At 41.0% G+C, this 21,771-nt stretch overlaps 1 protein-coding gene across 1 annotated transcript in view; it reads left to right on the top strand.

The window, feature by feature from the left end:
* Positions 1-21,771, top strand: part of si:ch73-242m19.1 (coiled-coil domain-containing protein 162) — a 66,629-nt gene that overhangs the window by 6,991 nt on the left and 37,867 nt on the right. Inside the window, exons 3-10 of the mRNA XM_020519985.2 lie at positions 851-900; positions 2,111-2,287; positions 5,184-5,301; positions 6,314-6,473; positions 9,727-9,865; positions 12,927-13,080; positions 15,927-16,150; positions 20,211-20,349. Coding sequence (XP_020375574.2) covers positions 851-900; positions 2,111-2,287; positions 5,184-5,301; positions 6,314-6,473; positions 9,727-9,865; positions 12,927-13,080; positions 15,927-16,150; positions 20,211-20,349 — 1,161 coding nt within the window. The remainder of the gene's footprint in view (positions 1-850; positions 901-2,110; positions 2,288-5,183; positions 5,302-6,313; positions 6,474-9,726; positions 9,866-12,926; positions 13,081-15,926; positions 16,151-20,210; positions 20,350-21,771) is intronic.

Here is a 21,771-nt window from a genome sequence, read left to right as displayed (position 1 = left end):
ATCCGCAGTTCTTTTGGTTTTTACTTTGTACATAAGTCTTTTCCCTCATACTTGGAAGGAACTTGAAAATTAACCTGATGAGTGTAAAATTAGTATGGCATGTTTATTGGAACTGTACATTAACTTGTCTTGGTCACCCCTTTTGAGGTCATTGAAGCTTTTGGCATACTTTTTGGTATTTTTGGTGTAATTAAATAACGTAGCACCATTCAGGCCTGTGCTGCCTGCTTTGAACTTTCTCACTTTAATCTCTTTGTGCAATCTCCTTACAGCCCCCATTTCAACCTGTTAGACATCCTTAGAATTGGGGAGTCCTTTCTGTTACTGCTGACCCACCTTTTGCCACATCCGACTTTCAAAGCAACACTTGATCTGTCCATGCCTGTCTCCATCCCCCGGTCTGTATTTGTCTCTCTATCTCTCTCAATGTCTCTCCAGCAGTGGTGAGCAAATAGGAATAGTATTACCAAGCACACTGCACAAGTATAATTAGCAGCCCTCGAGAAAAGATAATGGGCTGGCAGCAAAGCCAAGTGGCTAGGAAGAAGTTCAACTGGGTTGCAAACGGAACAAGTGGAGACAAGTAGAGCAGGATTAACTTGCACAAAAATGAATCCTGTATTGAAATAAAGGGCAGAGAAATGAATCTTACCCTGTTCTCCATCTGACTTCCTTTGTCAGAAAGTGGTGACCCTGCACTGTTTGGGAAATCTTGAACCAAGGCCTTGTGCCAAGGCTCACCAAGCTGGACACATTGAAAAGCTTTTTGAAAATGACACAGGCAAGGATTAGAAGAATTTGACATTGAAATTATATGGTTATCACTTAAAAATTTTGTTCTTTTTTACAGGAGGACGTGGAGAAAGTCAAAAGACAGTTAATTCTTGTCTACTGCCGCAGGTATACTTTCCTCATTCAAGTTTGTTTACTGTAGCAAGTAAGCAAATCTTCTTAATCATCTGTGGTTCAGTAGCTGCATGAAATTCAATTTGTTTATTGTTTGGAGAGAATTCAACTTTCCAGTCCTTTTTTGGATTGATATTTTTAAATGATCTCATGGTGTGCTGTACAATATACTCTAAACAGCAATAAATCGTATACTACTCAATGGAAGTGTTTCTGTTGGACAATTACTCAGTTCAAAGTTACCTAATGGAGATCAGTTTTCACACCACTTGCCAGCCCAAATTTAAAACTTACATATAATGTGATTTTACCCAAATTTTTTGATGTCCTTTTGTATTTTCTTTTCAATTCTCCCTGATGTATGTCCATTGATTTTACTTTCTTCAAAGAACAGCGAGGGTGATTTAGACCCCAGGTTTCTTCCCTCTCGTCGTGCCCCTCCAGACCACAACGTTTCTGCTGCTAAGAATATGATCAGTTGGCTTGATCCTGGAATGGCGTTGCATCGGCTTTTTGACTGGGGCTTACCACAAAGTACACAGCACATGTGATTCCCTCTTCCCCTTTTGCATGTAGAAATGGCCAGCTCCTACTCAGTGGCCTGCCCTCTGTGTGCTGAGATGGAGAACTGAGTGTGTCAGTCTGTTTAAGCTGGTATTATTTCTGCATGATTCACGTGGATCTGGATTGGTTGCAGTGCTGAGGGACGGCTGCATTGTGGCATCAATCTGCTGTCTGTCAGAACTAAAGTCTCCTCTTCTTTTTCATGATGTTAAATATTCCACGATACGAGGCAAAGAAGAAAAAGGAAGTGCTTCTGATAACCTCTTTTCTTTCCAACCAATGTTCATTGATCATTCATCTCAATAGCCCCACCAGAAACTCCCCACCCTACTTGCTGATCCTAGTTCCTCTTGCTTAAACCACATTAGAAGGTGACCATCTTTGTCTTCCTGATTTGACTGTGAAAATTGAGCTACCAACACATCTCCTATCCATTACCATGACCCTGTGTCCTCACCTCCATAGCATCACCCGCCTGCATTCTCCCCACATCCCAGCGGTGGTGAGATGCTTGAAGACAAAGTTGAATAATTTAGAAGTTCAGCTTTCTCTAGAATATTTCACTTGGAAGTTCCTTCCATGCTATTGTATTCAGGCAACAGTGACCAAAAGAATGGAACTTTGGTTTGTCTTACCTCAGGTTTAATGAGCGCATGTCGCAGTGCTCTCTGCGAGGACAGATCATCGCATACTACAGGGGCCTGCTGGCTTTACTGCAAGACTTCCCCACTACCAAGAAAACCTATTTTGTGTTGGGCCAGCCTCAAGAAAAGAAGGGAGAGCAAGACTCGGAGCTGGGTCTGATTTCTGACCCAAGGTTAGTGACACTTGACCTCCTGCTAAAAACAGGTATTGAAACAATACAGTGAACAATCAGCTTATTTTGCCATGCCTCCTGTTCTACAGCCTGGGGACTTGTTCCACAAGTGGTCATTTTTCACAAGTGGGATTGGGCAATGAGGTGCACCAGGCTATTCAACTGAGGGAGGATCACAACCAGGTCAATACTAGCATCTGTGCACATGCAGTTTATGGTGATAGTTAAATTACCTTGAAATGACTAGAATGAGGAAAACCATATGAAGAATAATTCTTTGGCCCAATTGTCAATACTTTATTCTCAATGTATATGATGACTTGAACTGCACCACATTATTTTCATTTATTATCTTTATTCAGATTCTTGAATCTTTATTTCCCTCACTCGAGTTTCAAAGCGCATGCCGTACCTTGATTGAAGGTTGATTAATTGATTAACTGACTGATTAATTTACTGTTGTCACAGAGATACACTGATAAGTATTGTTTTGCGAGTTATAGAGGCAGACATGGCCACAATCTCTTGTACTTCACAACATTGTAATGTGCACATCTTGTATTTTATATGGAGTAATGAACATTTTTGCTGGTAATTTTCTATAGATGATGGAGAAAGTCTGTTCAGAAGTGACAAACAGGCTGTCTGATGACTCAGTAGATAAACATGCTTTTCTGTAGTCATTAGGTTAGGAGGCAGCTACAGATCCTTGGTCTGTGCTAAGGAGCCTGATCCCACTTGGGGTTGCCTTTTGGGCCCCACTGTTGGCCTACATAGAAACATAGGAACACAAAACCTAAATTTTCCAATTTCCTTTGTTACACAATTGGCAGAGGGCTCTGCCTTCTACAGCTGCTTAAATGTGGAATTGCCTACTTAAACCCGTCTGTCTCTCTACCTGTCCTCCTTTAGCATACTCCTTAAATCCTATTGGTCAAGCTTTTGGTCACCTGTCCTTATGTTGTCTAAGTTTGTTTGATAATGCCCTTGTGAAGCATTTTGGGATATTTTACTACATCAAGGATACATAGAACTGCAAGTTGTTATTCTTGTTTTGTATGAAGAGTATCATTGCAGGAATTGGCATCCAGTGCCTAATGTGGTACAAGCCAATGGGATATGTGAATAGGGCTTTATCACTTTATATTTTCAGTTATGCCAAGCACATTTCTTTTAGGATAACAAATGACAGGTAAAGCCCATTAAGTTTCACTGAGATTTCCGTTGGAATAACCATTTCTACATTTTTCTTAATCCATTTGGATGAACAAGTAGATTTTTGAAGATACATACGCATTCATTCAAGTTCTGAAGTTATGAACATAAACAATACCCAATGATTGCTGTGATTGCTGTGTTATCATTGTGAATCTTAAGGAAGGTTGTAACCTTGATCAGGATCAATAGAGACTTCTAGAGATCAGGCTGTTGGAAGTTTACTTTTAAATAAACATTCTTCTAACTATTTACATGATAAGGCGTAGGACAAGACTAACTGCAGAAATGACTGTCTCCAGAGCCTGTTCTCATGTGATCTCACATCACTCATGTACACTAACACTGTTCATGTTTAACATTAATGTTTTACAAGATTGTTGTGCCATGGTGTGATCTCACTCCTCTGTGATCTCAACTTTATTAAAAGCGGAGTCTTTGAGGTGGTGGTTGGTGTGATTGACTGTATCAAAAGCAATAGAATCACAGCAAACTCCACCTCAAAGACTTGGCTTTTAACTCTGTGATTGTAACCAGAGTATCCAATAGTGAAAAAATAGATATCGATCCAATACTTTAAGGATATTGAGTTGGCATTTCGGACTGAGATGAAGAGAAATTTCTTCTACTATAGAGCGGTGATCCTGTGGAATTCTCTGCGCAGAAAGCGGCTGAGGCCAAAACAGTGAATGTTTTCAAGAAGGAGTTAGATGTAGTTCTGGACTAAAGAGATCAAAGTGTATGGGGAGAAAGTGAGAACAGGGACTGATCTGGATGATCAACTATGATCATATTGATGGGGGGGCAGGCTTGAAGGGCTGAATGGCCTACTCCTGCCTTTATTTTGTGTGTTTCTATGTTTCTTTCTCCGCAGTTTTCTAAGTTACATTTCAATGTAATGGCTTGGTGGCTCAGTGGTTAGCACTGGGCCAGGGACCTGGGTTCGATTCCACCCTCGGGTGACTGTCTGTGTGGAGTTTGCACATTCTACCTGTGTCTGTGTGGGTTTCCTCCGGCTGCTTTGGTTTCCTCCCACAGTCCAAAGATGTGCAGGTTAGGTGGACTGGCCGTGCTAAATTGCCCGTAGTGTTCAGGGATGTGCAGGCAAGGTTTGTTAGCCATGGAAAATTCAGCGTGACAGGGATTGGGTGTGGGAGTGGGGTATGGGTCTGGATGGGATGCTCTTCAGAGGGCCGGTGCGGACCCGATGGGCTAAATAGCCTGCTTCCATGCTGTAGGGATGTTATAAAATCTATTCTATGAAATTTCACTTCCTGTCATTGCACACAGCTCCCAGTGGATAAATTGAGCAGGCAACCTGTTCCCAGCCTCTACTGCCGTTGAATTGTCCAATAGGGGTTGTCTAGAATTACTGTCCCTGGGATTCCGCATCCCTTTTCATGGGGAAGTGCATGGCCACATTGATTAAAGTGACATTTAATTCTGTGGAGGGTCGCATCGCACCCTGCCTCTGTGTTTAGCATCTTAAGATTCAATATAATGTCTGTTTTATTCTGAGAAAAGCTGAATTGTTTGCAAAAAATGTAGTAATGGATAAACTGACATGAAGGCTAAATTTGCCCAGTTCCAACAGACATCAGAGCATGAAAGTGTCACAGAGGATGCATCTGACTTAACCTTATCATGCTTTGACATCACCAAGTATTTCTTTTTAATCCAGGAAACTCAATCAACGTCCTCGCAGTTTGTTGTCCCCAGATGGAAGAACATTCCTTAATCTGTGGTTCATTCCTCACTATTCTGAAGTACTTATTATGTTTAAAACCCTGGAGGAAAAGGTGTGTTTGATTTTCATCCAAATAGTATTTTTCTTTAGAGCTGGGATTTCTTCATCAGTGCAAATATAATTCTTTTGATCTTCTCTCATTGGTTTCTACTGATTTTAAATGATCTGCAATTTAATTCATAGCATTTGTCTTTCACCTTTTGTTCCACTTCCAATTGTTAATGTATTAGCCTTGAGATCTCACTAAAATCCCAACACTGCAAAGCAGTCATTTAAAATCAACAATCATTACATAAATATGGAATTCAAGGAACACCATTGCAGGTTACATAGTGTCATGTTTACCTGTTGAACTAGTAACCCAGAGATTGTGAATTCAAACTTTAATCTAATAATTCATATATAATAGGAACACCCCCCAGAAATCTGATCATGGGAACTGTTGAAAGTTCATTAAATGCTCTTCAAAGGAGAAACCTGCTTGTGGAGGACATTTTATCATTCGGTCACATCAATCACAGTAACCTGTAGACTACTTCAGTGAACTGTGTTTCTCAGTCTATTTGCTGCTCCTTTTATGATTTAGCTTTGATACTACTGATTTTAAACATTTCTTTTATCAACGTGGTCTGTCTAAAATCTAATTAAATTGTTCTTTTACATCAAAGATGTTTGGATGAGCATCACTGAAGTGAAATGTTGGGCTGCTAGGCCTGCATTTATTGCCCAGCCCCAATTGCTCCGTTGAGAGTCAACCATATTGCTGTGGGTCAGGAGTCACATGTAGGCCAGACCAGATGAGGATGGCAGATATCCTTCCCTAAAGAACATTAGTGAATCAGATGGGGTTTTCCTGACAATCAGCCATCATTTAGACTTTTAATTCAGATTTTCTTTTAATTGAGTTCAAATTCCACTGTCTGCAGTGGTGGGATTTGAACTCGGCTCCCCAGAACATTACCTGGGTCTCTGGATTAACAGTTCAGTGGCATATAGTATGTAGTGTTTGGACATTACCTGCTAATAGTTTGAAATGGATCTATTTGATTCCTTCTGCTCGTCAGGTTTGTCAGAAAGCCTTATACAAGACTCTAGAGATTGTGGCAGCACTTCACGACATTGTCTCATACCTGTGCTGTTTTGCACGGCTTGGAAACTCTCTTCTGATTGGATCTCAGAGGGTGCAGCCACTGGCCGCTGAGTGGGGAGGACTCGAAGGCATTGGTAAGCCTTAAAAAGGGGGAAAATAAAACAACTTGCTGAGTGCAAAGGTTTTGACCGGTGCTGTTCATATAGCAGTTACCCAGAATGCTGGGTTTGTTAGCAGTGTAGCAGTAAACCACTCAGAAATTTATGATAGAAATTCATACCAAGGTGCTTTTTTAAAAGGAGCAATTAAACTAACATAAGGTGCTGAAGCAGAGATATTTGGAAGGATGAGCAAAATTACTTACTCATAATGATTGGTTTTAAGCTGGAGAGGGAGGTGTTTAGAGAGAAGGTCTAGTATTTGGGGCCTAGGCAGCTGAAGACTACTAACTGTAGAGTGAAAGTAATAAGGAGACACAAGACACCATAGTCTAAGGAACTTAGAGTTCAGGAAGATCGAGTTGGAAGATGTTACGGAGTTATAGAAGAGCAAAGCTCTGAAGGAATTTAAATACAAGGGGCTGAATTTTCAAAGCAGGATTGGGATCCTGGTAACCAGGCAAATTCTGTGCCCTAACCCTGCACCTGAACAGTGTGGTTCTCATGTCGGTATTCTTAAGTGTAAAGATTTAGCTTGCCAAACCTCCTCAACAGCACCTTCCAAGCCTGTGACCATTGCTGCGTAGACAGTTTAAGTGCAGTAGACCCGTGTGATCCACCACTGTCCACAAGTTCCCTGCCAAACCACCTTTCATCCTGACTTGGAGTTATATCACTGTTTCTTCATTGTGACTGGATCAAAATCCTGGAGAAAATTCCTGCATCTACATCACACAGTCTGCAGCAGCTCATGAAGGTGGGTCACAACCCACATTCCTCAGGGCAGTTAGGATGTTGGTGTATCTCCCAAGGTCAGCATCTTGTGAGACAATATTAAATAAGAGGCTGCTCAGTCAGCAAGCATAGTGTCTAATAAGAGATGTCAACTGCCTCCAGCTGAGAAGAATTGGCAGCTGATGAAAGGACCAGGAGGCTAAAGATGGTCCAAAGTCGCGAGAACATCAAGTCAAGGTATAACACTTGGCTGGACACTTGTTCATTGATCAAAACAATCAGAAATGAAAACAAACTGTCCCTTATCCTGAGGCTGTGCAATAATGTACCCAGGTTTGACCTCCTCCAGAGAAAAGATTGAAAATCCCATTCAGTCCCCTTAATTGTCACCAAGCAGACATCCCAGTCTCTCATCTTTGCAGATCCTTTTAAAATTGCTAATTGTCCTGGAGGTGGAAGGAAATAATGTTGGCTTTTTGATAATGATTGGGATGACTGCTGAAACCAGTCTAGTCCTCCTCGCACTGCCCAGAAACACCGACTTTTCACACAGCGAATAGAAGGAGCGACCCAGGCTCATTTACCTCTTCCTGACTGAACAAGATTGCTGCCAATTCCACTATTCCGAATGTGGTATTTTCTCAGGGGACAAATCCTGGTACATTGTGTTACAGTATGTCCATCAGTATGTGAGACTGGGTAAGGTTTGTGTGTGGTTGCTAACTGTCACCAATCCTCCATTATCTTTGTTTAGTCTTGGGTCTATCTAATGAATAGTGGTGGATGATACATAACTATAGAGTAACTACAAAGGAGGCACTATTTTGTATAATTGGTTTATTGCATGACAGCAGTAAGTAGAACTATATTTAGTCAGGTGTAATTACTAGGACTGTAGGGAGCTGATAGAAATGCATCTACTCCCTTCAAAAGCTGGAATAGGCCTCAACCTACAGGCTGTGGCTGACATCAGTTGAATGGATGGAGCCAATGTAACATGAAAATTAACCCCTTAAGAACACTTTACACAGCACCTATCTGCCTGCTAGCTGAGATTTAAGATATAAAACAGTGGCTAAATCTGGCATTTCCATGGTCTTTGTGACTCAACACACCAGCAGAGGTTTATAACTAATGTTGATGGGCACCATATAAAACTAGCAAAAGTTGTTACTTGCTTCAAAAAATGATTACATGAAATAGAAAGCATATAAAATGGTAGTTTAACGGGGCAGTCGTTAGTTACTGCATCACATATATCAGTACAGCACAGGAACAGGCCCTTCAGCCCACCATGTCTGTGCCAACCATGATGCCCATCTAAATTGATCCTATCTGCCTTAGGCATGGTCCATATCCTTCTATTCCCTGCTTTTTCATGTGTCTGTCTAAATGCCTCTTAAACATTGCTACCGTATCAGCATCTACTACCTCACCTGGCATCATGGAATCCCTACAGTATGGGAGCAGACCATTCAGCCCATCCAGTCCACATCAACCCTTCAAAGAGATCCCACCCAGACCCACTCCAAACCGCTGCATTGCCCATGGTCAATCCACCTAACCTGCACGTCTTTGGGCTGTGAGGGGAAACTGGCTCACTCGGAGGAAACCCACGCAGACCTGGGGAAAATGTGCAAACTCCACACAGACAGTTACCCGAGGTTGGAATTGAACCTGTGTTCCTGGCGCTGTGAGGCAGCAGTGCTAACTGCTGAGATACCATTCCACGCAGGATCCATGTCCAGGATCCTACCATCGTCTGTACATCTGCTTTAAGCTTTCCCCTCTCACCGTAAACTTATGCTCCTTACTACTTGACATTTCCAACCTGGACAGGCTCATGTAGATGGGGTAATATGTTGCCCTAAGCTGAATAACTTTGCTGTCCCTAGTGAGCGTATGCTCCCAGCACAAAGCTCTCGTCAGCTGGGATCAGTACCCTGGGAATTGGCAGTTCCACTCAGCGTGAGAAAGCTAAGAAAAAGAAAGACACTGCTCTGATACAGTGTAAAGATTGCACTTCAGAGGTCAATGCCAGAGCATATCCTGCTCCTGTTTTCTATATTTCTATATTTGTTTCATTCATTTTTGCTTCTTTTTCTAGTTCCTTTAAATCTTTGTCTTCCTGTGATCCTTTCATTTCTTCTACTCCATTGAGACCCCTCATGAATTTGAATGCCACTATCAAATCTCCTCTCAGCTTTCTTTTCTCCAGTTCTAACTTCTCCAATCAATCTTCTTAACTGAAACTCCTCAGTCATGGAAACATTCTTGTGAATCTCTTCTGCACTCTCTCCCATGCCTTCACCTCCTTTCTAAAAGGTGGTACCCAGAACTAGATGCAGTATTCCAGCTGAGGCCAATGATTGTTTGATATAAATTCAACATGCCCTCCTTGTTCTTGCACTGTAAGCCCCTACTAATAGAGTTATGAGTTATTAAATATCATGAATTGTCTATTTATATATTTTGCTGTTTCCTATTGGGGCAGGTTCTGAGCTTCAGGAGATTCAGGCTCAGATTGATGACCTTTCCAATCCACATGACCCTGCCTCAGTTGCTAAGCTCCTCATTCTCAAAAGAGAGGTCATGTTCTTGCAGTTTGATGCTGCTGTTCGCCATTTAATCAGGTAAAGAATCTATTCTAACAAATACTATTTGAATGGAAATGTTAGTGCTGGTTAATTACTGTATGTTCTGTAGAGTTCTGGCCAGGTGCTTGGTGCTATGTGTGGCCCTGGAAGGGTCTGAAAGGGTTAATATTTGATTGCGTGCAATAGCACCACCCACTGTGATGAGATCACGGTGAGAGAGTAAAGTCGGATCATATGGAAGACAGAGCTAAGGCTAGGTCCACCTAACAGTCTTTGTAATAATGTAGGATCTATTCTTAAATATCTTTTGTAATAATGTAGTCTATTCTGCAATGTTATTAGTCACAATGATGCAATAGACTACGTCTTATTTACCTGGCAAAATAGACTAGAAGGTGTCCAACCATCACACACAGGAGATCATGTAAATCCTGAAAGAGTGCATCAACTATTTTGAATCAACCTGGTTCGACATGAAATGAAACAACTCCAGAACAGGTGGGACTTGAACCTCCTGGTGTAGAGGCAGACTACCACTGTTCCACAAGAGTCCTTATTAAATTGGGATGTTGGATTACTAGTTTATTGACATTACCATGGTCCCCTATATGTTTAGAAAATGCAGATACAAATGGTGATAAGTTTGAGACCTAATCCCAACGAGGTAAACATGCTGGCAGTTCAGAAGATCTCAAGGAAATGGGTCTTGCTGATTGCAGGGCACAGTGCACCTCAAAACAACCTCTTGACAACACTTCAGCAAACTGAAGAAATCTGCAACTTCAACACTGAGGTAGAGGCTGCATCATGAGGCAATGGTTGGTGGGAATGATCACAAATCTTAGATCAGTCTCAGAATGAATAGCCTCTAGGGTTTGCAAGTTCCTGGTACAAAGGGGGATCTTTAAGCAGTGCAATAATTCAGTTCAAAAGGGCATTGTTGCTATAATCCCACAGATACCAAGTGGCACAGCTAGAAAACAGTCAAAAGAGAAACATGTCTAATCCGAGAACAGAGAGCCAGGGGAATTCGGACCCCAATCATTTAAAGCAGATTGGCATTGGGCAATTTAAAGAAGGGAACAACACTGTTTCAATTCAGACAAATCTACTGAAGCTGCAACAGGCGAGAGACTCCTAGTTATCGTAATGGTCAGTGATCTCACTTGGAATGTAGTCACAAATGTAATTCCATTTAAATTTAAATAATCTAAATTAAATTGATTTAAATTTAATATAACGTAAACCTTAGTTGCTCAGTGGGATGAATTCCACTGCTTACTCATAGATACGTAGTTATATCAATGAAACAGATCGTGGTGATATTGGACTGTGTAGATTTGTGATGAACATTGCACTGAGAATAGGATTTCTTTGAGTGGCCAGCCTGCTTAGCAAGAGCAATGCACAAAGCACAGGATGTCTGCTTCTGCTGTACTGGCAACAGAAACTTCAAGCACTTTACTACTTTGTTAAGTAAAGAAAAAATACAGCATAAATCCATTCAGGGAATTGATTGAACTTATTTTTATATTTAACTTCTCTCTGTCTCTCTCTCTCTCTCTCTCTCTGACTCCCTCTCTGTCTCTCCCATTCTGTCTCTCTCTCTCACACACATGCTTACACATGGGTTTACATCAAGTTGAACACCCACACAGACACTTACAGATACTTATATAAGTAATGCTAAATGTAATTTAGTATTTAATGAAAATTGCTATCCCAATTAACATGAATCACTTGAAATAGTCATAATGATGCAAGATGGAATCAAACAGGTTTGAAGAAATATTATCTTTTTTTGAAATAAATTAATGAAGCTTGTCTAATCCTTATATGTGGGTTGAATCAGGTACAGTTACATATGCAATTGTAAACTGATCATTTCTGTTTCTCTAAATTTTATTAAGGAAAAAATCCAAACTAAATCATGATCTGTCTCACAACTCTACCAACATTCAGCTAAACCATTCTTAAAAGAAACTGGGAAGTTACATAGAATCCTTACAGTGTGGAAACAGGCCCTTCAGCCCAACAAGTCCACACCGAACATTGGAGCATCTCACCCAGACCCATCCCACATAACCCACCCCTGACCACTACGGGCAATTTAGCATGGCCAATCCACCTATCCTGCACATCTTTGGACTATATATATTTTTTTTATCTGAATGGTAATATCATTTTATTGTTGATTCACTATCAAAACATTAATATCCATCTGTCTTTTTTATCAATAATGCCCCATTGTTTATTAGTAACATCATAAGAGAGTTCAGTTAATATCCTGAATCACAACAATGAACCTCAGACAATTTATACATGCCACCTGAGCCCAGAGATTAAATTCTGGCCGTGAGACCACTGTTGTCATCAATGATTGTTTGTTCAATATAGATCATTCCTTTTAGATTACTTTTTAGGGTCAGTTTTTTTTTGCTGAAGAAAATTTCTTTTTGTTTTGATTAGTAGCTCCAGCATTTGATACTTCAATTTATAGTGAAGGAATTAATGCAGTTTACTGACAAATAATTTGCAATGCAAGAGATTATGTGTTCTTACATTTAAATTCTCTCTCTGTGTCGCACACACATGAATAACTCTGCATTCCATCTATTATTCCTTTTGTCTGTTCAGAGATGCTGTTCTGCACCTCTGCACTTCTTCTTATAACCACCACCAAATGGCCATTTACTTTTTTTTAAGTAAAGCAATTGACCTGTTCAGAGATTTTATTACACACCTCTGGAGCAGATGGGTCTTGAACCTGGGTCATACTGGCTTAGAAGCAGGGACACTATCATTATGGTGCAGGAGTCCCATCTATTATTTCTTGATTATTGCCAGTATTGGGAGTTGCCTATTACACGTAATTGCAGTTATCCAGCTTACCAAATGGATGTTTTATCTGGTCTGATTTGAATGCTATTTGGTTGTCAATGCCCACAGGATATTATGGAATACTAAGCTATATCTTAAACCTTCATATTCACTCATAGATCAGTCACATAGGCTGTGAATGAAAGCAGCTGATCTAAAAGCAAATATTGTATCATTCTGAGTGCTGATAATTCACATTTTTTTGTCTTTTTTACAGGGAAACCTTTCTGTCTGTTGGCAATGTGGCAGCGTTTCAATCAGTGACAGACTCAATGTGTCAAGCGCTGCCGGCCATGAGTAATTCTATAGACAGCAGCCTGTACGGATCATTGCTTACTCTACCAGGGCCACTGGATGCCTGGAGTCACAAGGTCAGTATATACTGGGGACCAGCAATGCCTATGCTGAACTGACCAAAATCAGGCGAAGATTATTTTCAATAGCTCCACGCCGTTAACAAACAGCATTGAGAATTGAACCAGCTGTGGCATAATCCCCTCTCATCTCACATAGAACTGTATCACATGTCCAGCTTGGAGTCAGAACATTCAGTCAGCTGGTCAATATTTGCGCTTCAGATGAGTCTCCTCCCAACTCACATCCGTGAATGTTGCTAGGTTCAAGCCCGAGTCCAGGATTTGAGCACAAAGATCAAATTGGCACTGAAAGATTAAACTTAGGCAGCAAGTCCCATCTGGCAACTCAGATGGATGGAGAAATCCTATTCATCTTTTGAAGAACAGCGGAAGCGTTATTCCTGTTGTCCTGACCAATATTTATACATTAGACTTCAACAAAAACAGCAGATTATCTTTCCACTATTGCTGTGGGGGTTGGCTGCTTGCAGAATTTTCTTCCACATTTCCTGCATTCCAACAGGGACTAGACTTCAAAAGGGACTTAATTGGCTGGTAAGTGCTTTGAGATATCCAGTGGTTGACTAAAGTGCAAGATAAATCTAGGTTTGTCTGTCACATTGTTAGCATTTCTGTCACATTTTTCTAACTTCTCCGATTAGTGTGATGAACTGTAAAATCCCAAAAGACATCTTCTCAGTGCGTTACAGCACAGAATCAGGCCATGCAGCCTGCTGTTTCTGCACTGGTTCAGCAAAGGAGCAACTTACCAAATGCCATTTCCCCTTTGTCTCCTTGTAGCCTTGGCTGTTCTTACTTTTCAAATAATAACCCAATTGCTTCTTAAATGTTCTGTCTCCAGAACACTGTCAGACAGTGTATTCGACATCCTGACCACTAGTATCTCATAAAAATACTTTCCTCAAGACTCCAATTATTCTTACGCCAATTATCTTCAATCTGACCCTTCTGGTTTCCAGTCCTTCTGCCTATGGGAACAGATTTTCTCCATCGACATTGTGCAGACCCCTCATGGTTTTGAATAGCTCTATTAAATCTCCTCTTAAACTTCTCTTCTTCCAATCTCCCGTCTGTCTACGTGATGAAGGTTTCTCATCCCTGGAATCATCCTCGTGAATCTTCCTTGCACTCTTTCTAATGCCTTCACAACTTCCCAAAAGAGTGGGGCCCAGAACTGTACCCAATTCTCCAGGGTTCTATACAGGTTTGACATAACCTCCTTGCTTTTCACCTCTACCATCTGCCCCCATTAAAAATTCTTTATAAACCATGTTCTCAGCTCATCCTGCCATGTTCGGTGATTGGTCCACACGTACACCCAGATCACTTTGCCTCTTCATCCCCTTTAGAGTTAAACTCTTCAGTTTATATTGCCTCACTGTGGACTTACTATCAAAATGGATCACTCCACTCTTCTCTACCTCTTGTGCATCCATTCCACCATTTTGTCAGTGTCCCTTTAAAGTTTGACATTAGCCTCCTAATTGTTCACAATGCTTCCAAGTTTCAGATCATTGACAAAGAGAGAAACTTTAATGAGGGTGCTTCATAATTGAAATAAAGCCAGAAAACAATGAAAATGTCCCAGGTCTTGACAAAGGGTCATTGACCTGAAATGTCAGTAAACCCCTCCCCCCACTCCCCCGCCACCCCACCTCCACAGGTGCTGCATGACCTGCTGAACATTTCTGGCGTTTCTTGTTTTTATTACAGGGTTACAGCATCTGCAGCATAGTACTTTTTTTATACTTTGTAACTCAGCTTTTCTCCTTTGACCAAGTATTTTTTGTTCCAGGCCACTGTACTCTTTCCCTGGAGAACGTTCTTAGCAAGAGAAGGATTTGTCCCAGTGATGCTCGGCAACTTTCAAATTATCGAGTATGGGATGCAGGTAAAAGCAATAGTTCGGTTGCATTTTCTTTGTTATGGGGAGCACTTCAGCCATTGTATCTTGGAATGGTACGTTGTTGGAGATCTTAAAATAAATAACAGTTTGGGCAGTGCCATTGATGTGCAACGACATTGTGACTGAGAGATTATTGCCATTGCAAGGGCGACAAGAAATGATAAGAACCAAAAGAACTGCGGATGCTGTAAATCAGGAACAAGAACAAAGTTGCTGGAAAAGCTCAGCAGGTCTGGCAGCATCTGTGAAGGAGAAAACAGAGTTAACGTTTCAGGTCCGATGAACCTTCCTCAGAACCTGTTGTGTGTGTGACAAGAAATAATATGCTGCTGATCACCAAGGATGCCTATGACTCAGGCAATGTGACACTTTGAACTGGATGTTTATTGGAATTGTTGCCATTTCTGTTTGATCCAGATTTGCCTATGTAGACTGAATGATCATGACCGAAGTGTAGCTAACGCTGAGCTACTTGGTGTCTCTCTTTTGGTGGAAGATGTGATACAGAGTGGGAGTGACCTGTTTACTGAAAGGGATGAGGAGTCAAGGGTTGACTCAGTGACCAAAGCTCAGCAGGTAAATCTTCAGCAATTACACTTCGTAAAATTGCAATGTTATCCCTGCATAAATATTTGTGACATGATTGGGACTAATGTTAGATTTGTATGATTACTACCCAATAGGGAGAACTTTGTAGAATTGAGGGTTGGCCACCAGGCTACCATTTGCAGCAGTTTGTGGCCTTGTCTTTCTGTCTAAATTATGTTATAGGGAAGCAAACCACCTTGTTAGTACTACCTCTATCTACTATTTATTCCTGACAACAAAGTGAACATTCTTAGTCCAGCTGATGTTGGCTATTATAAAATACAGTTTACCTTGAAAAGCATGAATTCACTTGGCTCAAGCTTCAGACTTTTGGTATTTACCACAGGTGAATGCTGTTGAATTAAAAAAAGATGGAGAACAATCCTCAGCCAGCAGAGAAGCTCCTTCTTTGAAAGCAAAGGACCCTATATCAGTGTACATGGCTCTTAAATCATTCTTAATATTATGGAAACAACTTGAGGTGTTTAAGGAGGAATGGGGCAGGCTAAAGCTTAGTGTGGAACAGATCAACTCTGTGAGCCTCTACAAGCAATTTTGCAAAGTTTACAGGTGAGGAAGATCAATGTGAAAGAAGTGAGTATATAACTCTGTCCTTCTTTAGTATTCTATTCAACAATGCAAATCACCTTCCGTTTCCTGAGTTTGTGGCGTACAGCTATGAATATCAAACTTGCAATTCTTTACCAATGAATTCACAAATGGTCAAAAGTTTCTTTACAGTCACAAGTTGTGAAGAAAGCTTGAAAGTATGTGAGCGGCTGATTGTTGTAGCTCTTTGTTTTTGTTTCAAGCATGAATTCTGTGGGAGACAGTACCACTGCAGTGCCAGTAGTATTGCATTGGTAGCTGCAATGAAGTGACATTGATTGTAAATGAAATATCTAATGGAGATGCTTGTGTGGCAGTCCACTGCAGGGACAACTTTACAACAGTAACTCACACTCACGGGAGCATGAAGCATGTGGACATCCTGGCAGAGAGCAGCAGATCATTCATCTTCTTGTGGCACTGGAGACAATTTCTCTTGAACTGCCCATAATGGCTGATCTCCACAGCCCCCACAGCCCATGCTGCTTTCATCAGTTGGAGTGGCCTTTTGCTGCCATCCATGGGGAGAAACTTTCCCTTCTCTGCCGGACGGCCCTCAGGAGAACCTGCAGGGAAACAGAGCGGAAACCTGGTGCTGTTTTCTGCCAGCTCACTGACATCTCCGTGCTGGTTGGGTGCGATAAGCAGCGGTTCAGTGATGCTCCTGAGTTGCTGAAAACGAAAGCACTATTTAGGCTGGATATTGGAGCCCATTAGCTCCTGATGGGGGAGCAGAACTTCCTGCCATAACATTTAGCACTTTACCCATTCATGAATGTGTAATGAGCTGAGAAGAACATATCCCCATAGGAAAACCCTATCCATTCACTACCACCAAATGAACATTCCTCCCACTTTAACATCCACCTCTGAATAAAAGGAAACCCTGCCCTGTGACGTGGTTTAACACTTGAGCTTTGGGACAGTTTGATAGAACAGAATGATAATAGGGCCTTTCACTTCCATCTGCCACCATTTGCATTGCAATCTCCTCTTTTGTTCAGAATGAAGCCTGGAGATGGACAGACCAGAGATTCTGCAATCCTCTGGTGTTAACCCAACCTGAAACAAATGTGTGTATTCCCTGGGTGGGTGGCCATATTTAATGCCATTTCATAGCTTGTTCCTGCCAAGTTTTTTTAAAAATTCTAACTGTAAGTTCAAAACATGATACCCTGTTTTGAATAGGACATTCCATTTCCTAATAGCTCTCTTTGCTTTATGCGTTTATGGGATATGGGCGCTGCTGGCTGGGCCATCATTTGTTGCTCATCACTAGTTGCCCTAAAGATGCCATTCTACCTTATACCCAGGTCTAAGAAAATTGATAGTAGGGAGAAAATGAAAAGAACGTGGGAGGGAGTCCAAGGCCGTCAGTTACTGGAGGAGGAATGGTGAGATGGATGGAGATCAAACTCTGTTTTAAACTGTAATTACCAGCCTTTTGTGTTTGGAGCTTCCACATCAAACTGCAGCTGGGTGCTGTACAATAGCTACAACATTAATTTTATTTTTTCATGGGATCGCTGACTGGCCCCGAATTTACTGCCCATCACTTACTGCCCTGGAGTAAGCACCTTCTTGAACGGCTACAGTCATTCAGGTGTAGGGACACCCTCATGGTTTTGATAAAGTGACATTACAAGAATAACGATATACTTCCAGGACAGAATGGTGAGTGGTTCAGAGGGCAATTTGTAGAAGGTGTTGTACCCATGTATTTGCTGCACTTGTCCTTCTAAGTGGTAGAGGTTGTGGGTTTGGAAGGTAACGTGGAAGGTACAGAGGTGCCTTTAAACTACATGTTAACTAGAAAAAAAATCAAATCAACAGCAATAACCTGAATGAAGAGCTTGTGGAATGCTTTGAAGATAATTTCTAATAGCATCGCGTTCTGGAACTAACCACAGAGTGTCTTATTTTAGACTTTGCATTATGTAATGTGGTAAGATTAATTATTAATAATTAATAATCTAAATAAGTGCAACTATGTGGGCATCAAAGCTGACTCAGCTGTAGTAAACTGGCACACAAGCTGTAAATAGGAGACGGAAGAGAGAAAGAAAGAGTAATTCAGCAAATTACTGTTATGATGGAAATGTTACTAAGCAAACTGATAAGTCTCCAGGTCTAGATGAATTTCTTCCAAGCATTTTAAAAGAGGTGGTTAATGAGGTAGTACATGTCTTGGTGGTAAGTTTACAAAATTTCTTTTAACCATGAAAAGTTCCATCTGATGGAAAGTACTAAATATAAACCCTCTATTCAAGAAGGGCGGGACGGAGGTAGAAAACAGGAAACTGTAGGCCAAACAACTTGATGTTGTTGCAGCAAAGGTGTTTGAATCGATTGTTGAAGAGATTATATCTGCACTTTTAGAATAACTCAAGGTAATAGGGAAGACTCTGCATGGTTTTGCCAGAGGGAAATCATGCTTAATAAATTTATTGACATTCTTCGAAGGAATAACATACGCAGTGGATAAAGAGGGGCCTGTAAATGTACTATACATAGATTTCCATAATGAGTTTGATAAGATGCGACATCAAAGGTTTTTGGTGGAAATGAAGCTTGTGGTGTCAAGAATAACACATTAACATGGATAGAAGATTGGCTGGCTGGCAGAAAACAGCGAGTATGTGGAAATGAGTCTGATTGGCAGGATGGGGCAAGTAGAATCCTACAGGGGTCTGTGATTGGGCCTCAACATTTTACAATTTACATCTACATTTAGGCATGGGAGCTACATTTGCAGATGACACCAAGGAAGTATGTTAAGAAGTCATAAGGAAATTGCAGACAGATATAGATTGGTTGAACAAGTGGGTAAAAATTTGGCAGGAGAAATGAAAAAGTAGAATATTGCTTTAACAGAGGATGACTGGAATTTTGAGTCTCAAAACGTTACTATTCAGGTACAGGGGAGGTGATGGCCTAGTGGCATTATCGCTGGACTGTTAATCCAGAGATGCAGATAACATTCTGGGGACCTGAGTTCAAATCCTGCTGAGGAGGATGGTGGAATTTGAATTCAATGAAATATCAGGAGTTAAGAATCTAATGATGACCATGAATCCATTGCTGATTGTCCAAAAAAAACCCAACTGGTTCACTCATGTCCTTTTTTTCCTTTAGGGAAGGAAACTGACATCCTTACCTGGTCTGGCCTACATGTGACTCCAGACCCACAGCAATGTAGTTGACTCTGAAATGCCCTCTGGGCAATTAGGGATGGGCAATGAATGCTGCCTAGACAGTGACGCTGTCATTCTGTTAATGAATAAAAGGAGTATGGAGTCAAGAAGGCTAATGGCATAATCTTCTTTCTTATGAGGAGAGTTGAACATAAAAGTAGGGGTGTTATGCTTTAGTTATACAGGGCATTGGTGAGAGTGGTTCTGGTCTTCTTATTTAAGGAGGGATGTAAATATATGGGAGGCGGTTCAGAAGATGTTTTCTGCCTCCCATACATTTACATCCCTCCTTAAATAAGAAGACCAGAACTGTACATAGTATTCTTGATGCTTTCTAGACTAATACAAAGATATGAAGTTTTTTTTTATTCAAGAGAGTTGTGTGCCTTTGGAATTCTTTGCCTTAGAAGTCAGTGGAGTTGGGTCCATTGAGGATTTTTAAGGTGGAGGTGGATAGATTTTTGTTTGGCAGCAGAATCAAGAGTTTATCAGGGTAGATGAGAATATGGATTTAGAAACACAAACACATCAACCATTATCTTATTGAATGGCGGAGCAGGCTAGAGAGGCCACATGGCTTACTTCAGCTCCTGTTTCATAGGCTTGCATCTGTTGGGTGAGTTGCTGCAATAATTTCCCAGTCAGTTAACAGTCTGTTTGTTTTTTGAGAGGTATCAGATCTTAGGAACAACTTATGCTTCTATGAAGCAGAGCAGATTAATTTATTTGAAGCTCCAAATGTTTTTTGAAACTTGCTCGTTCATTGATTGCTAAAAATGGTTTTTCAAGAAAATCAGTGAAACTGAGGACTTTGCCCTCCACTGTAGAATGGAAATCCTGTACCCAGCTTTGAGTGTGATAACTCGTCAATTAGGCTTGGAAGATGAATACGAAAGAATGATGATGGACAGCCAGCCGCTACTCCCACCAGAGGGGATGTCAAAAGCAGAAATAAAAACTCAACAGGTATGTAGGACGCATCTGAACGAAGGGCAGGTTTGGTTTAAATTGTCTTCTTAAGGCATGCTTTTTCCAAAGCAGATACCTCATAAACAGTTAAGCATCTCACGTAATCTTTTTATATAATGAAACTCCTATTGTTATTAATAGTTGCACTACTGACTGGAAGTACAGCTGTCCCCAGACTGTATTGGCAGCTGATAGGCTCTGAATATTATTTTTTTCATTCTGTGGCTTCAATGCCAACTGATAAGTTGAATGAGCTGCAGGGGCGTGGGTCAAAGGTGCTAAGTTGAGTTCAATAACTAGGGCAGTGTTTCTGGACAGTGTCCCATCCTGCCATTGTAAATGTTGGTGGGGATGATGTTGGCAACTCCCCAGCGTTTTAATCTCCAAGGAGTGATGATTGGACAAAAGTGGGCCTTCCACCCCTCATTTGGGAGTAAGTCCAACCTCAGAGGGCAATCAGACAATTTGATTGGATTCTGCTGTGGCACTAATAGCAGTGATGAATGCTGGGACTACAGGCAGTCCCCATATTTTAATTGCTGGAAGCCGAGGACACAGATAAGATTGGAGGGTGGGTTGGGCAGCAGTGGGACAATTCACAGACTCCCCACCTGCAAACTCATTGGCAGGACTAAGAAAATGTGCCCATTGATTTGAATTAAGTAGGCGGCCTAACTTGTGTTCACAAATTAACTGATTGAAATTTGATTGAATACATTAATTAAACAATATCATGGTCAACAAATTGAGTAAATGAAACCAGGTAAGAAACTTTAGTACAGAAAAAGAGAAAGTGCTAATTATATCACATTTATATGTTCTCTTTTCATGACTTTAGAATTTTACTCCAAATCGAGTACTTTTACAGAAGCACAACTAATGTAGGAAATGAGGCAGCCAGTTTCCCCATTTGTGTTCCTATAAATAGCAATATAGAATGTAAATAACCAGATAAGTGTTAGCTGAGGGAACAATGTTGGCCACATCTCTTGGAGACCTTCCCCACTCTTATTAGAATCATGCTGTGGAATCTTTTAAGTCTATCTGAGAAGGAAAATGGGCCCTTACTTCATTACTCAGCTAGAATTTAGCATCTCTAATATTGTTCAATGTCACCCTGTGTCCACCCAGACATTGTGCTCAAGTCTGAAGTTAAATTTGAAACCTGTGACCTACTGAGACAGGAGTGCTCCCTCTGGGCTAAAGCTGACACCTGGTTGGACCTTGGTCTTTTTTTTTCGCGCAGTTCCTATGTCCCGTGTTCCTGCCCTAGTCTTGATCTGCTACCTAAATAAAAGCTGAAAGACTTGTGGATGTTGTAAATCAGAAACAAAAACAGAAGTTGCTGGAAAAGCTCAGCAGGCCTGGCAGTATCTGTGAAGAGAAATCAGAGTTAATGTTTCAGGTCTGGTGACCCTT

This window comes from Rhincodon typus, chromosome 5 (assembly GCF_021869965.1).
Source record: "Rhincodon typus isolate 14 chromosome 5, sRhiTyp1.1, whole genome shotgun sequence".
NCBI lineage: Eukaryota > Metazoa > Chordata > Chondrichthyes > Orectolobiformes > Rhincodontidae > Rhincodon > Rhincodon typus.
This window is presented reverse-complemented; position numbering and strand designations above follow the sequence as displayed.